Source organism: Desmodus rotundus, chromosome 7, assembly GCF_022682495.2.
Source record: "Desmodus rotundus isolate HL8 chromosome 7, HLdesRot8A.1, whole genome shotgun sequence".
In the NCBI taxonomy this organism is placed as follows: Eukaryota; Metazoa; Chordata; class Mammalia; order Chiroptera; family Phyllostomidae; genus Desmodus; species Desmodus rotundus.
Window position 1 is genome coordinate 18,624,455 of NC_071393.1, and position 16,824 is coordinate 18,641,278.

A 16,824-nucleotide genomic window follows, 5' to 3' on the forward strand; every position below is an offset into this window, starting at 1 on the left:
TTTCCAGGTGATACGGATGCTGCTGGCCTGGGGACCACACCTCGAGAGCTGCTGGCCGAGAAGGATGAAGGTCTTAGAGCTGAGGAATAATTTCTCCGAGTCCAACCATGAAGACCTGTGTGCAAAGGCTGGGCTGTCTGTTTACATTATCAACAACAGAACCCACAGCATATTGGAAAGCCCCTGGATTTGGGCCCGTCCAGGTTCTCCTGAGAGCTGCACCTACACCCCTAACTACCTATAAGACCTTGAAAAGGGGCTGGCTTCCCAGCGGCACAGCTTTTTCATCTGTAAAGAAGGGATATACCAATTATCTCACAGGAGACTGTGAAGGAAAAGTGAAAATAATACGTGACATTGCCTAGCATTGCGTTTGGCTCCTGGTGGGAACCCATCCCTGGCAGGTTTATTCCCTTGATTAGAAGTGTCTGCAAAGTTGCTGCCAGCTCCCAGCAGGAAAAATCATGTTGACACCACAGCGGACTAATATAGCTTCAACCATACACATCAGCAGGACCGTGAGGTCTACGGGGAGAGGCTAGGGTGTGCACGGGGCAATGACCTGTGTAAAGGACCGTGAGCTCTCCAAGGGGGGAAGTGTGATGGGTCAGGCTTCTCAGGGCCCCAGGAAGCACTGAAGGCCAACGATGCCACCTCGGTGGGCTTCCGGGGAGCAGGGCCCTTCCCCAGCACCTCAAATAGCACTTGGAAGTGGAAGGTGATCGCCAAAGTCTATTGGTTGGTACTAATGGATTAGTAGATGACGAATTACAATCTCTGTACCCCACTTCCTAAACTATCACCCATGGAACACTAGTTCTGGCAAATGGTAACAGGTCTTCCACAGAACCAGATGGGTGAGGGCCCCATGGCCAAATAGTTTGGGAAGCCCTAAATACTGCATTTGTCCTCTTGAAACCTTTAAACATGAGCCTACTGGGGCCCTGTGAAATCCTCCACATGCTTAAACATTTTTGGAAGAGCTTTAGGCTCAACACCTGTTTGGAAAAGGCTCTTTCTCTCAACCCTAACGATCACGCACCGCCTTCTCAAGCCCTTTCTTTTCACTCCTTGCTGCTCATCGGTGAGGACGAGAGTCATGTGACAGTTGGTTGCAAAGTCAAAGTTCCAAGGCTCTGAGCAACAGCGAGTGTTTCTTCTCGGGTTTTCCAGCAGCTCTTTCCGAGGCTCCGGGAGGCATCCTGAGGTCCAGAATGCAAACTCTTCCAGACCACGGAGGTCCCAGGAGTGCAGCCTCTAATAAATGGTGGTTTGCAATGCTATGTCCTCCCGCAGCATAACACTATCTCCTTAGCCCCACAAGGTAGGCAGGGCGGGGAAGCACTGGGCCTGTTTGCAGCTTGCTGAAAAGGCAAGTGGACTCTGAGGCAGGACATGCACGAGTCCCATCTGGCTCCCTGATGTCATGGGCAGAACAGCACCAGAAAGGGGCCCTACTCACTTGGCTGTGCCCCACGGCCACTGCCTTCTTCTCCAGGTCCAGCGTCCGCAGGAGCTCCTCCACCGCCTGGGAAGAAGAGAGAGGTTAGAGGAGAAAACAGTCAGCAGGCGGGAGACTCCCGACACGCAAGTTCGGGCAGCCTGGGGGGCTAGGAGACAGAGGACGACCCCGCGTGGCTGTGAGCTTTGGCTAATAGAGAGCTCCACCTCACCCTGGCAATGAATGTGTACTGAGTACCTACTATGTGCCACCCACTCTTCTGGGACCTTCACAGATACCATCTCGTTTCATCCAAAGCCACCCTAGGCAGGGTATTGCATTACTATACCCATTTTTATAGACAAGAAAACCAATGATACAAAACTGAATGATGGAAGTGTCTGCTACAGAAAACAGCACAGTGATTCAACACAGAGTCACCGAGGACCCAGCGATCCCGCTCTGGGGTGTGTGCCCACAAGAAGTGGAAGAAGGGACCTGGGTAGATGCTTGTGCCCAAAACGTAGATGCAACCCCAGTGCCCACTGGCACAAGGGTGGCTAAACAAAACGGGGTGTTCATGACAACGGATACTGATCAGCTTTCAAGGGGAAGGCAATTCTGGCGCAGGTGACAATATGGACGAACCCTGAGGACACCACGCTCAGTGAGACGCACTAGTCGCAGAAGGCCAAGTACTGCATGATTCCACTCACAGGAAGCGTCTGGAAGAGTCAAACTCCCAGAGACAGAAAGCAGAATGGCGGGGACCAGGGGCTGGGGGCGGGAGGGGCTGGGGGGAGGAGGTCAGGGGGTCAGTGGTTAACGGGTAGTTTCAGGCTGGAAGATGGAGAAGGAGTCCCGGAGGCCGATGACGGGGACGGCGGGACAACAGGGTGGCACACTTAATGCCGCAGGACTGCACCGCACACACAGTGAAAATGTTAAATTTCACGTTATGCAGATTTTACTACAAAAAAAACCCCAAAACCCTAAGCCAAGGCATTTCTTCAATGTCGCAAGGCCGCCCAGGAGCAAAGCCGGACTGGATGAGGCCCGTCTGGCCCCACTGTAGCCTGGCGTCTTGACAGCTTCACGCGACCAGAATGACTCCAGAGGCCTCCGAGCCACTACGAAATTCACTCTCTGTGTCACTAAAGCCCCCTGTGACGGGCACCCCAACGCTCTGCCCTTCTTTCACTGCACTCCCCAGAAATGGCCTCACTCCCAGGAAGTATTTGCTAAATAGATGGCACAGCCACCAACCTTCTGTGCCGGACCGTGATCACAGAGGGAGAGCGGCGTTCAGTCCACCTCCTGTTTCCCCCCTGCCCCCTGCTGTTCCGTGCACCCAGCAGAAGCTCAGTAAACAGGGTGACTGAGGACGAACACCCAAACAAGGGAGATCCGATGGGGTTAGAGGTGAGGCGGGTAGGGAGGCAGACCCAGGCAAGAGAAACGAATTCACTCGCACAGGTTCCTGGATGCAGCCTTGGCCGAACCACTGGCCAATTCATGGAATTTTCCTCTTCCCGTGAACTCCTGCAGGCTGGAAACCCCGCCGGAGATCTGCACCCTCGCTCAGTCAGACGGTCGCGCCTGGTTTCCGTGTGCCTGCCAAGGGCCCTCCCACTCCACCCCCATGCCATCCCTTGTGGCCCTTCCTTCCCTTGAAAATCACAAGGTCTACGTTAGGAATAAACTGTCAGAAAAGCAAACGTGACCCTCAAGAAGCAAAAGGTATTATGAGACTGGAATAATTTAGCAGATGAATTTCAATTCCACGGGTCATTGGCATCACAGAAAACTTCCTAAGATACAAAAAAAAAAAAAAAAAAGAATCTCATTAAAAGTCAAGTCCAAGACTGTAGTCTGGGAAGAAGTTCCCTCCTTGACCTCCTGCAAGAACATTCCATAAGGCCCCTCCAAAAAACGTAGTGGTTTCACTTATTACATTTTAGCCAAAAATGTGCCCAGGGAGCTATAGGCAGCAGAATGCAGAAAACCAGTATCTCCAAAACACAGCATATTTTCTCTCTGCACAAGAGGAAAACAACATAAAAATGGGCTGAAAATAGATTGGATGAAAAATAAATGAAGGCTACAGCCAATGAATTTTTTCTAAATCTACCTTGGAGTCAATACTCAGAGTAGATGTCGGGAGGTGGGGGGTGGGGGGGCGATGCGTGGACTAAGACTCTGGAGTAAGATCCACCGGGTTGAGATGCTGGTGTTAGCCCTCGTGAACTGCATGACCTTGGACAAGCATTTTACTCTGAGCGGCAGGCTCCTCTTCAGAAAAATGGGGCGGTGCGGGGCGGAGGGACATGATAGCACTCTCACAGAGGACGGTGGACTTGACACAGTACCAGGCGCGCAGGAAGCACTAAGACATACTGTGAGCTAGCCCTGCCGTCCTGGGGCCAGTCCTCCCAGCTCTGTCATGGGCAAAGCTGGTAGCAGTACGGAGGTACACCCCAAACACCACCAAGCAAACCCCCAAGGGTTCTTCACCATCTCGTTTTCCGTGGCCCCTGAGGTGTCTGTGTAGCCGGGAACATTAGGTCTAACAAAGACATTCCGTCCTGTTGACAGAGAAGAAAGTCCCGGTCCCAAGGGTGGAGGGAATGGGTAGCCGCAGGTACTGGCCTGTACTTCTGACCCTTGTTTCCCTCACCTGCAGCATGGGGACGACACTCCGGCCCCGACTGGGCCAGGGCTGGGGTGAATAATTGGGAGCCTGGGAGAATGACTTTGTCAATGACTTTGTACTTAATTACTATTATTAGTATCATCATTAATATCACTCTTAGCAGCTGTCACGGGTTGGAAGAAGAATCAGTGATCTCATTTGGTCGCTCACTGACGGGACCCAGGGTGCGCATCCAGGCTTCCTGTAAGAAATGTCCCCGGGGGCTGCGTCTTTCTGGAGCCAGCCACGCCTCCGCACTGTCCGGATGTCCGAACGAAGGGTTCTCCTCCAGACGTGGGATGCTGAGGAAAATGTTGGCAACGGTTTTCTCCCGCAATTTCAATTCTGCCCGTTGCTTTAAGCACCTGACGCATCACTCATGTTATTTGCAAACCATGGCAGCAGGTGCTGTTTTACGCCCGTTTTAGAGAGAGAGAGAGTGGCAGCAGGAGCCACAAAATGACTCATCAAAGGTCACATGTGACGGGGGGAGACGAGACCCCAGGGATCAGATTCTTGAGCTTTTTCTCTGTCCTCTGACAGTGGGCTCCCGTCCAGGCCCACTGGTTCATGAGGCTGTGTGACCCGAAGCAAGACACCCCCCTCTCTGACCCTCACATCCTAGAACAAGGGGCAAACAAGGGGCCTACCCTACCAGGGTGCAGTGGGAGCTTCAGGAGGTCACAAAAGTAGCACGTAGGACTTCCAGAGTGCTGGGGCCGGGAGCTCGATAAATCCTCTCCCCCAGAAAACAGTGATAAAAATGGATGCTATTTTGAAAAATCAAGTTTCAATACTGTGGAAATTGATCCAGGGGATGCAACAAAGTGAGAAGCATTCATTCAAGAAAAACCTATCAGGGAGGAACAGTGGGGGTCTGTGACAATCCTGAGTGGGGCCCTTCCGATCCCCCACCGAGCTCTGTCACTGCAGAACCCTACCAGGAAGAGACAAGCTGTGAAATCTGGCAGCTGCATGGGCAGAAGGGGCTACTTCCATGGAGTAAAGCGCAGGGAAATCCCCACACCCAGGATCACTGTCAGAAACACCAGTGACCTTGGCAGCAAACAAACGAAAGTCAATGGCACAGTTAGCCTGAGACTGAGTGAGCAATGAACATTGGCCAGCCAAAATTTAACAAGGAGTTATGGGAATGGGGCAGCCATAGCGCACCTTGAGGAGCTCCCACGTATTCCTGGCATTTGGAAGGCTAGGCACATGATCAAGGGCACGTGCGTGCACGAGAGAGAGAGAGGGATGACCCTATCTACCTCCAAATCCCCATTTAAACAAAAAACCATGAGCCAAACAAAGAGTAAAAGCAAGACACAATTATAAATGCCTGAACATAGAAGGTATTTCCCAACACACACACACAGCTCCATGCGAACTGGGTGAGTGCTTCACAGATTCACGGTGTTTGATGACAACCTCTACCAGCCACGATGCTATGCTGACACAGGGCAGCCCCGAGGACCCACGATCAATAATAAAAACAAGAATTAAAAATTGAGCAGAGCTATTAGCAGTCTCATACCATGGGGGAGACAGACTCCAAAAGTCTAGTCCAGATATGTTAGCTCTTAAACAGCTGGAGAAAAACCAGAATCTAGAGATGCGATCACATGTTATCTAAAATGTCCAGTTTTAAACAAAAAGAGAGTTTCAAGTGATGCAAAAAACCCACCCATAATCAAGGAAACAACCACCGCCACCACAAAAGCAGTCAGTGGAAACCCTCTGTGGGCTTAGATGTTGAACTTGACGATGACTTCCGGGCAGCTCACATAATGCACACGGAGTGCTTACTACCATGCCTGGGACGTGTTACGTTTCAGTAAACGCTGGTAACGGGTGGAGGTCCTGAGGTCATCAGCCCGTCTTTGACACGGTGGAGAGATGACACACGCTTCACCTCCACTGCTCTAGGCCAAAGCATGAGTCCTTGAAGGTGCCTGGGAGAAACCCCCATCATGCCTCCACTCCCAGGGCCCCTCTGTGTCCTAGAGTTTTGCAAAGAGCCTTCCCCCACAATGCTCGACAAGGATGCACCCAAAAAGCATGGGGGCTGACATCTCACTTGAAGCTGAACATGAGAGACAGGCAGTGAGAGATGCCGGGAGTAATAAAGAGTCACGGCTGGGAAATGCTTCCCCAGCTTGCACCGGAGCGAGTGGTGCGAAACGGAGAACCATGTTTGGGGGACTGGACGTTTGCCCGGTGGGCTGCTGGGCTGCTGGCAGCACCGCGCCTCGTCTGTGAAACGCCGTGGCCCAGCGGCCACCCCAGTCCAACAGCTGCTCTCTGTTAGGCACCTACTGTGTGCCAGGCGCTTTGTTATGCCCAACCAAATGTTACCTGTGGGCACGAATGAATGGAAGAGAGAGATGTGAGAAACCAGGCTCTGAACAAACAAACTACGTGAACAAATACACACATACACACACAAAATTGGTTGGTTAACACTAAATGGAAAACACACAAAATTACTGAAACAGTTGACTTGAAATGGAGGACAACAAGGTGAGCAGGAAAACGATGGTGAATAAATAATTTCCACAGGGCTTAGACTATAGGAACACCTGGATAGTCATTCAGTACCCTGAGTGCGGACAGCTCCCCCGACCAGGGGCTCACGTGGGCTTCTTACAAGAAGAAAGGGGCTCTGAGAAAATTTGGAGGGAATTGGGAGTGTCCACCAGGGTCTGAGATGAAATAAGAGCAGCTGCCTTTGAGAAGATAGCTTAACATCCCTGAATTGTGTGCTTCGGACCAAGTCCCCAGGACAGAGACGTGGTTGGCTAAAATCGATCGACACTGGACTATAGGCACTCTCGGGGGTCGTCACATTGATGAGAGAGACCTGGCAATGCTGCCTGAGGAGCAGAGGGGCTGGGAGGCCAGCACCTGGGTCAGAGTCAAGGTGAGCTGAAAGAACACCTCCACTGACCTGCCTTGAGAGCTCCCCATTCTGGCCACTGTGGGTGGGCTTCAGTGTAGTTTAAAGTATCAATTTACCCAGATGCGATAACCCAGGAAAGAAAAATGGGACCCAAGGTGACTAGAAGGGAATACACGGTCATTATGCAGACTTGAGCATAGGCCTTGGTGTCTAGGACAGACGGGACATCCTGAACCGCTGGAGGTCGGTGTGAGAACGTCCCTCCCTAGACAGGACCATGAAATGGGCAGAGTAGACTTGAATTCCTTCATAATTTTGCTTAAGCCAGATCAACTCGTAGAGACCAGGTTGTCTATGCCGCGCCCTGCTGAGAACCTCTCAGTGGACCGTCACCGACCCCCTGAGGAGTCCCATACTCTCTAGCTCTGCCAACAGTGCCCCGTGGCCGGGCCCCTGCCAACATCTTCAGACCCTTTCCTTGACACCTGACACCCTGTTTGCTCAAGCTCAGGGCTGCAGGTCTCCGCACAAGCTGCATCCCGTGTGCGCACCCCTGCCCTGATCCTTCCGAAGCATCGCCCCAGGCTCAACTCCTTGGCACCTGCTGTCAGATGCCTTCCCTGCCTTCCCTGCTGCCCCACCTTAGGGGTGTTCCCTGGGGCGTCCCAAAGCCATCCCTCTGCGCGGACATTGCTGGTGTTAGTGTTTCTCCCCCAGTGAGACTGTCCCGTTCACCCGTGTGGCACCTAGCACAGGCTCTGGTGCAGAGTAGGCACTTGGCTAAAGTTGGGTGAAATGAATAATCGTTTTAAATTAACATCACAGATAGATGGCACATTCTGTAGAGAGCCTCCCCATACACCCACCGCTGGGCCTCAGAGAGCGTGCATTCGGAAGTCTTGCGTGGGCATGAAAAATGCTCCACATCGCTGATGATCAGAGAAATGACATTGAAAACACAGTAAGATGCCACCTCGCATCCACTGGAAAGGCTACCATAAAAAACAGGAGGTGAGCGTTGGTGAGGATGTGGAGAAAAGGGAGCCCTTGGGCACTGCTGGTGGGAATGCAGACTGGTGCAGCTGCTGTGGGGAACAATAAGGAAGTCCCCCCCACATTAAATATAGAATACCATACAATCCAGAAATTCTGCTTCTGGGCATCTACCCAAGAGAACTAAAGCAGGGCTTCCAGCAGAGACCTGTACGCACGTGTTCACGGCAGCATTATGCACGACGGCCAAAAGGCGGGAGCAACCCCAGTGTCCTCTGGCAGAAGGACAGACGAACAACACGCAGTCTATCCACAGGATGGAACATCACTCAGACCAAAGGGAGAGAGGTTCTGACACGTGCCACAAATGGATAAACTTGGAGGACGTTGCGCTAGGTGAAATTAGCCAGCCACAAGAAGACAAATGCTGTGCAGTTCCTTAAACGAGGCACCGGGTAGTCAGATGCATGGGGACAGGAAGTGGAAGGGTGGGTGCAGGGCCCGTGGAAGGACAATGCCGAGCTAGTGCTTAATGTTCCAGAGCTTCAGTTTTGCAAGATGGAAAAGTTCTGGAGAAGGATGGAGGTGATGGCTGCACAGCAATAGGAATGTTCTTTTTTTTTAAATCATCACTGGAGGATATATTTGTTGACTTCAGAGAGAGAGAGGGGAAGGGAGAAAGAGAAAGAGCAACATCGATGTGAGAGAGAAACATTGATCCATTGCCTCCATATGCGCCCCAACCAGGGATCAAACCCGAAACCCTCTGGTGTACAAGACAGTGCTGCATCCGAGCCACCGGCCAGGCCAGGGCAACGATATGAGTGTTCTCAAAGCCACTGAGCTGAAAGGGGTTTAAGATGGTGAATTTTATGTTGCGTGTATTTTCCCGCAGTGAAAAGGAAAAGGCCGGCGTGAGGCACCCCAGCCTGAGAGCTGAACCCCACCGCCCGCCCAGGTGGGTGGAGACGGCCTCAGCGGTGTCTGCCGTAAAGCCGGATAGTTCCAGCAGTGGGACGGCTTCCTCCCGCCAGGACTGCTCCAGGCCAAGGACCTGAGACCTTTACCTCCTGTGCCTGACACGCAGCGATGACAGTTCGTGCGCATGTGGTAAAAGATGTGTGCTTTTTGTTTCAGGAACACAAAATAGCCGGCACGTACCCAGGCAATGACAGCACGTCTCTGAGAAATAGTCTGGGCGTGAAAAACCAACGTTTAGGTGATGCAGGCCAGGCACACAGGGACCTCACCAGTTCATACCCTAACAACGAATTCCTTCTGCTGCCCTCTAGTGTCCAAGGACAACATCGACCTTTTCCCTGCTGTCAAACTGGTCGTCTTAAATCCTGGGGTCTTAACTGCTTCCTTTACACACACAGGCTGACAGTTTGCCCACCCGAGCACATGTTCATGTATAATTCATGGCCTATCACGCTGCCTGAAAGATGAATATTTATCAGCTTTTTCATAACGGGCAGGATGCTATTTCCTTTTGCTGCTACCAAAATGCTATGCTGCAGCAAATGAAATTTGTGAGCAAATGAAAAAAGAATAAGGAGCAGCGAAAACTTCCCAGCGAGTCCATTGCACTTGTAATTTTCCATTTCCCAAGGCCTCCAGCGTGGGCATGGAGGTGGTTTGGGTTTGGCTACGACGGAGAACTGCTGAGTCGTTCGGAATAGAAACGCTTCCACATGCTACGCCCACCGTCGCCGCAGAAACCCCCCACGCCCCACTCCGGGGCTGTCTGCAACTGCAGAGGAGCCCAAGCTCCTTCCAACGGCTCCATGTCGGGTGCTCGTAACAGAGATCTACTTGGGCTAAGGGACCCCCAATAAAGATTGATACAAAGTGCTTAGTGGGGCCAAGCCAGGCCAAGTTTACCAAGTTTTCCCAATGGGCTGCCACCCAGAGAGAGGGTGGCCTGTACCACACCAGCTGGGTCTGAGCTGCCCACCCCATGGTGAATTAGGAGGGCCGTGTGGGAGCGGCTGCCTTGTCTTCAGGAGGTGGCCCGTGCCCTGGTCCCTGCTGCTGAGAAGACTCGAGAAAGGACCTACTGACTGTGATTGTGTTTATCCTTCCAGCTTGGGATTTCCGTGACTGTTGTGACTGAGGACGACAATCTCAAGCACACGTGGGCACGCCTCCCCCCCGGAGGTGGAGTTTCAATGAGGTGGTGAAAGTACCACCACTCTGGCGTTGGAGGACCACGACGATGCAGGTGATAGGGGTTCAGAGGAATGGAGCCCCCAGCTCTGTGCCAAGCGCATCAACCACGCTATTATACATAATCCTCAAAACACCCCATCGAGGTATGCATTATTGTCATTCCCACTTCACAGATGGGGAAACTGAGGCAGCCCCAGCTGGGAGTCTATCACAGGTCTGTGTGACTCTGGAGCCCCTGCTCTCTCAACGACCCTCCCTGCAATCACGAAACTTGGGTTCAGGACAAAACCCACGAGTGCCTGGCTGTGTGGCCTAAGGGGTGTCCGTTCGTCTCCATGGGACTATGTTTTCTCCTTTGTAAAAGGGCCAGAATCGCTCTTGTTTTGCAGGGCTGCTGTGCGGATGCCAGAGGATTTTGCAAATTCTAAAGAGCTCTGTAACCATCAATCAGCTGGTGGCCGTTCTCAATGGAAACATCATAGAGGGTTTGGCACTAGGGGTAAAGACCAGGCTCCAGCCCCAGGAGTTTGCGGTAGAGTTAGAGAAAGGAGATGCAGGAGCAGAAGTGCAAGGGTAGGTGCGTGTGGTCGTTCACTCAGCAGAGAACTGACACTTGCCATGAGCTAGAAAACACACAGGGGAACCGACTAATTTCACGTCGGGGTAAGTGCTGCACGGACGTTACAACAAGGTGAGTGGCGGAGAGTAATATCTTCCCAGGGGTGGAGGAGTAGGTCGACACCGGCCACGCAGAGACTGGGGGAAGGGCGCCCCAGGCAGAGGCATCAGCTAGTGCACAGGCCCTGGGGGGTTCACGGCAATTCTCTCTGAGGGGGCTCTCGTGTGAAATGCGCCCCAAATGTTTTTGACAGTGAGACCCCCCGTTCATGAACTATTTTGGGGTGCTGGTGCCAAGAGGAGCTCCCTCTGGAAGTGATGGCTTTCATCTTGCCGGGGCCCATCTAGCTGGGACACGCTCTTCTCATTGTGCTGATTCTTCTCCTGCATGTCCTCATGCAGGGTTTCAGAAGGGCCACTTTGGGATGGGTAGTGTCCCAAAGTGAGATGGCAGGGGGCGCAGCCTGGTGCAGGGACCTGGGCCACATCTCACACCGCCCTCATCTTTGCCCCCAAAGCCCAGCTCTCGGACCCCAGCTGGTTGAGGGGGTCCCTTGTCCCCCCTACAAAACAAAAGTATCCAGGCATGCACCCGCACCAGCACCCATCCCTACGTACCTTCCTCTCGTCTATTCCCTCAGTGGACGACAGGAACTTCTTCGCGAGCAGGGGGTCCAGTACCTGGAATCGCCGGCGGAACTGGATGAGCCCCATGTGGTCAGCATAGCCTGGGGGAGAACAGGCATCCAGGTGAGCAGGCCAGCCTGGGGTCTTGCTCCCAGCCTGGCTACTAACGTGCTCTGTGGACTCGTTTCTCGGGGCCTCAGTTTCCCCATGTGCTAACATCAGAGTTCAATCCAAAGCTCTCTGCAGAACACAAACCCTATAAAACGCCCACCAGTCTGAAAAAGCTGCACCCTTAGCTGCCTCCTGAGAGTTCAGCATCCGTGTCAGAGGCTCTGGAAGTTCTGCAGGGAAGAGGCCCAAGTAGCTTTGCTGAACACGGAGTTTTCCCAAACCTGCTTGACCATGGGGGAAAACGGTTTTGGCCCTACACTCATTCACGCCCACACAGACTGCAGGCGGAAATGCTGCACTGAATAGCATCCAGGGGTAGCTGTAAATCTGACGTGCAGGGTGAACCCAGCTGTGCCCCTCTGTGTGCACCTGGGAAGGGGCGTCTGGAGGGCTCCTGGGGAGGTGACCTGAGGCCTGGCCTACGAAGGAGCCGTGGGCCTGTCAGGGGACTTGGTGCGGGAGGGAGGTCTAGGCAGAAGGAGCTGGACCCGAGAAATCTAAGGTTTGTTCCACAGTCATAGCAACAGCCGGCGTTTACTGAGCACCTACGTGTGCAACACACTAACGTGTGCAAGACACTAGGATGACAACTCCCTTGGGTTACAGACTCTCTGGTGCCGGTGTTATTATATCTGTTTTATGGATGTGGAAACTGAGGCCCAGAGGGTACCAGGCACCTGGCCCAAAGTCACACAGAGGGCACTGTCCCTGCTGGGGCTCAGACCCCGACAATGCCAGTGACTAACTCGGTGGAGAGCAGGCAATAAGGGGTCAGAGATGAGCAGGGTCCCAATGGAACTTGAACTCTAAGGTCAGACCTTGAGGTTTGGACTTCGTCCTGATACAAGGGGCGTGGTAGAGCCTCCATGGTCTCACAGGAATAACACAAAGGGGGCCTATCCCGGAACATGCCGGTGTAGGCCACGGCCAAGCCCAGGCCGGCCCCTTCCAGAGTCTAGGCTGTGCCCCCACCGGGACGTAGGATGCTTAACCTGTAATGAGCATTTCCTACCCGTCAGCCACCATACCCCGTGAGGGCACTGCCAGCCAGCGTGTGTGACGACACGGCGCTCAGCACTTCATAGGTGCTCAATAAACAGCACACACGTGTGTGAATTATGCATGCATGTATACATTATATTTGCATGAATTCAAGAGCATCAGTATTTTATATACGTATGCATCTAGGGATGCACGTAATATCTCTTCTATGGTGTGAGAAAGACAGAGCAACTTAGAGCAGAAAATAATGAGGAAATGAACCGGGTCTGGGAGGCAGTAACTGAAAAGTTCCACCACAAGCATCAACCCTTCTCTTGGTTGGAAAACTCATCCTGACAAGCTGGGCTATGCTGAGAACGCAGAGGGCAGAGGCTGAAGACAGAGGGGAGGGGCCAAGCTGACCTGACTGTGCACTCAGGGGCCCCTACAAAGGCCCGGCGCTTCCCGCCAGCCAGCCAGGCAGAATCGATCAGCCACCGGCTGCCACTTGCTCTTCCCCTGTGACATTATCTGTCTCCCTCCGCTGGTGGCTGCACAGGCAGGAGGGAAAATCAATGGGAAGCTCAGGGGAGCGAGGGGCTCATCTTTGCTTCCAGCTGCTCCCAGCTTCTCCACCAAATACCTTGTGCCCAGGGTTCCATTATTAACGCAGTGGGCAGAGATGGGGGCGGCGACCACAAGCTGGGATGTCAGGGACCAGAGACATTAAACAAGTGGGTGTTCACCCGGGTCCCCACCAGCCCCAGCTTCTGCAGGGAGACCGCCTGCGCCTGAGGCATTTCTGACTGCCAGGGAGGGGCATCCGCGTGCTGGCCCCTGGGGTCTGAGAGGCAGAAAAGAAGCAGAAGAATTCAGATCGAACCAAACTCATAAGATGAGCCGATGGTGGCGACCTCGGGCGCATGCTCACTTTCTAAAATGCAGGCCTTCAAGACTTCATTGCGCTGATTCAACCCCCTTTGTCACCCCCCCACCCCCTCCTCTCCTCAGCTGGACCTGGAGAAAACCCAACTTCCAAAGACCAAATTCACAGCCTTTCCCCGTGGGTCCCCCAGCCTCATCTCCCACAAGTCCCTCGCTCACTCTGAACCCCTTCCTCGGCTGTGCCTCCCTGGCTTGGCAATACTGATCTCTCTGCCCGACGCGCCCTCTCTTCCCGGACCCCACAGCTGGGCCACATGTTTTGTGTCAATACCCAGCTAAGATGTCCCCTCCTCCAGGAGGGTCTCCCAGCCTCCCCAGTGAGCCCAGACCTCCCTCCTCCAGGCATCCAGGTACCTCCTGTGTCCCTGAGTGACACAGGCCCTCGTCACATTGTGTCATTATCACCTGTTTCCATGCTGGTCTCCCAAACCAGGCTGAGCCTCTTAACCAAAATATTACTCCCTCGGGGAATTCTATTCTTGATCCCAAAGCAGAGGTTCCCAGCGCATTTGGTGGTGGAAGGAAGAGGGTAAGACACAGGCCCGGCTGTCCAGGAGCACACAGCTATTCCACGAAACAGGACGGGCTTCAGATTTGGAGAGACCTGGGTCCAAATCCAGGCTCTGCCACGTCCCAGCTGAGGGATCTTGAGCAAGCCTTTTCCCTCTCTGAGATCCCCTTTCCTCATCTGTAAAGCTCCCGGCACACAACAGGTGCTCTTGTCCCTTGGGTGCCCCTAGTGGGCAGGCATGTCCTGGAGTCAGAGACAAGGCCCTCGCCCCTTGCCCCGGCGGCTCTCACCTGCCCTGTGCAGACGCAGCGCCTCCAGGATGTAGGACCCTGAAAGCTGGGCCCTCAGTGCCGGGATGTCCACAGGCAGGGCCCCGCCTGCTCCGGGCTTGTCCCCGCCAGGCTGGGGCGGGGTCGGAGGCCCCTGCCCACCCCTGCTCTCCAGCATCAGGCTCGGCACCAGGCAGTGGATGAAGTGTAACTGCGACCTTCTGATCACGCTGGACAGCGCGTCCTAGGGTGGAGAGGAGAGGGAGTCAGGGCCAGCTGGCTCAGGGCGAGGCAGGCAGAGCTCCAATGTTCCCCAAACACGCAGTCAGCCAGCCTGGCCCGGGCATCTCCTGGGCCCTCACCAAGGACCTTCTACCTGCAGCCTGATTTGTGCTCATGAAAACTAAGGGGTCTTTATAACCAGTCCTTGTCATAACAGGTAGGGAAACTGAGGCACGCAGCTCACACACCACCAGCAGAAGAGGGTGACGAGAACCCAGGACCCAGTGTGTGTGCTTTTTCAGTAATAACATGTTGTAAGTTTCTTTCAAAACGTATCCTTCCCCGCCCTACGCTTCGGCTCAGCCTGAGCATTGACCACTCGAGTTGTCTCACGTGTGACTGGATGAGCGTGTCCAGGTAACACAGTTACATCTAGTGCCGCGGCCTGCTGCCTTCTCCCGAGGAGGGCACAGTGGTGCAAATGCAGGCATTTGTCGGTGGGGAGGGAGGGGGCAGGCAGGCAGGCCTGGTCTGTCTGAGACATCCGTCACCTTGGTCAAGAGGACAACTGTGGCTCCCGCAAACTTTCAGAGGCCACTCAATACCAAGTAGCCGGGGCTTTGACCTCGGACGTGGGCCCGTCACTCGCCAGCGGTGTCACTGTGGCCAAGTGTCTTTGCTGCTGTGAGTCCCAGTTTCCTTCTCTGTGAAGTGCGGGCTGTGGGGCGATGCCAGGGGAGGTTGGAGATAACCCGTCCTGGGGGAGGGGAGGGGTACGTGGCAGAGGGGACAGGGCTCCCACTCACCATCTGTAGCTTGATCTGGGAGCACGGAGCTTTCCTCTTCACTGCAGCAAAGCTGCTGGCAAAAACCCTCCTCACCGCGCAGCTCCTCTGCAGGGCCTGCTGGGAGGTGCCCTCCAGGCCTGCCACAGCCCGGCACACTGGGGACAGCTTGGCCCGGGACTGGAACAGGCTCCTCAGCTCCTCCCTGGCAGGTGAGGGAAGAGAGAGGGGCTTTAGGGGCTTCATGGGGAAAGGGTCCACCTCACTTCCTGCAGATCTGCTTCCCACACCCCCCATGAACTACACAAGCTGTTTACTGCCCTTTTCTGCCAGACACGCCTTCGCTTTGTGACAAATGCTGCTCCTTCCTCCTCGCCCCCTACCCCCCGCCGTCCCCCTCCCGACCTCAGAGCATCTCTCCTTCTCTGCACAGCCCTGTCGCTTCCACACCTGCGGGGGTTCTACTGAGGCTGCACTCTCAGAGGGCAGGTTGTCTCTGCTATCCCTAGAACAGGGCCAGCTCAGGGGAGGCGTCTCCTCTGTTCCACACGAGAGCAAGCGACACACAGGCCACGCCGTCAGTGCCTGGACCTGCCAATGGAGCATCCGGCCTGCTGCCAAGGGGCGGTCTGTGCCTCCCCTGGGCACTCCTGTAAGGTGCAGGCGCTGAGGCTGGTGGGCAAGGGCCAGGGCCCCTTGTGTGTCTGCTCTGTGAACTTGCGCTGGCCTGCCTGCTTCTGTGGGCAAAGAGGGTAAGGAAGGCCGAGGATGTCCCTGTGGCCCTGACAGAGCCCTGAGCCTCTGGAGTCGCACCGGCCCCACCCCTCCCACAGAAGCAGCAGGCATCTCCCGTTGCTCCCCGCAAGTCCAGGCCACACCCTGGCCCCAACCCCCCAGACGTGCTATCACCGGTCTCCCTCTACGCCTCACCCAGCTGTGCAAACTATTGAGGAAGGGGGTTTCAAACGCCCCAAAGCTGTGTAAATGGTTAAAGGCATGACCGAGCACAAGGATTCGCAATGGCCTGAATACACTTGCACTGAAATATAAAAATCCGGGGGGGCAGGGGTGGGGGGTGGCCAGGGGAGCTGCCTGGGAGCAGGAGCCCTAGGAGGACAGGCAGGGCCCTGGGGGATGTGGATACACATCCTGGCGCTGGGAGAGCAGGTCGCACCCACAGTCCTGGTCCCCATACATGACTGACCCGTCTGTGGGGCTGGGAGCCCTGACCTCTGGTCTTCAATTTACTCTGTGACCTGGGCTTATCGTGTGTCCTCTGTGGGCCTCTGCTTCTGATATATGAAGCAAGAGTGTTTGACCAAAATTTGAGAGTGCCTAAGAACCTCTGGAGAAGCTTGTCAGCAAAGCAAGTCCCCAGGGCCCACTCCCAGAGAAAGAGGGTGGCGCCCAGGAATCAAAACGCTAAACACACAACCCTGGCAAGTGTGGCATCCTTGGCTGCAGAACTGCACGCTAAGGAAAAGCACCGTGTGCT

General features: G+C 54.4%; 1 protein-coding gene across 1 annotated transcript in view; it reads right to left on the minus strand.

Annotated features, from left to right (window-relative positions):
• Window positions 1-16,824, minus strand: part of MYO18B (myosin XVIIIB) — a 219,972-nt gene that overhangs the window by 132,423 nt on the left and 70,725 nt on the right. The window contains exons 19-22 of the mRNA XM_053928945.1: window positions 15,351-15,534; window positions 14,344-14,566; window positions 11,437-11,546; window positions 1,463-1,528 (exon numbers count right to left, since the gene is read on the minus strand). Of these exons, the coding sequence (XP_053784920.1) occupies window positions 1,463-1,528; window positions 11,437-11,546; window positions 14,344-14,566; window positions 15,351-15,534 (583 nt within the window). The remainder of the gene's footprint in view (window positions 1-1,462; window positions 1,529-11,436; window positions 11,547-14,343; window positions 14,567-15,350; window positions 15,535-16,824) is intronic.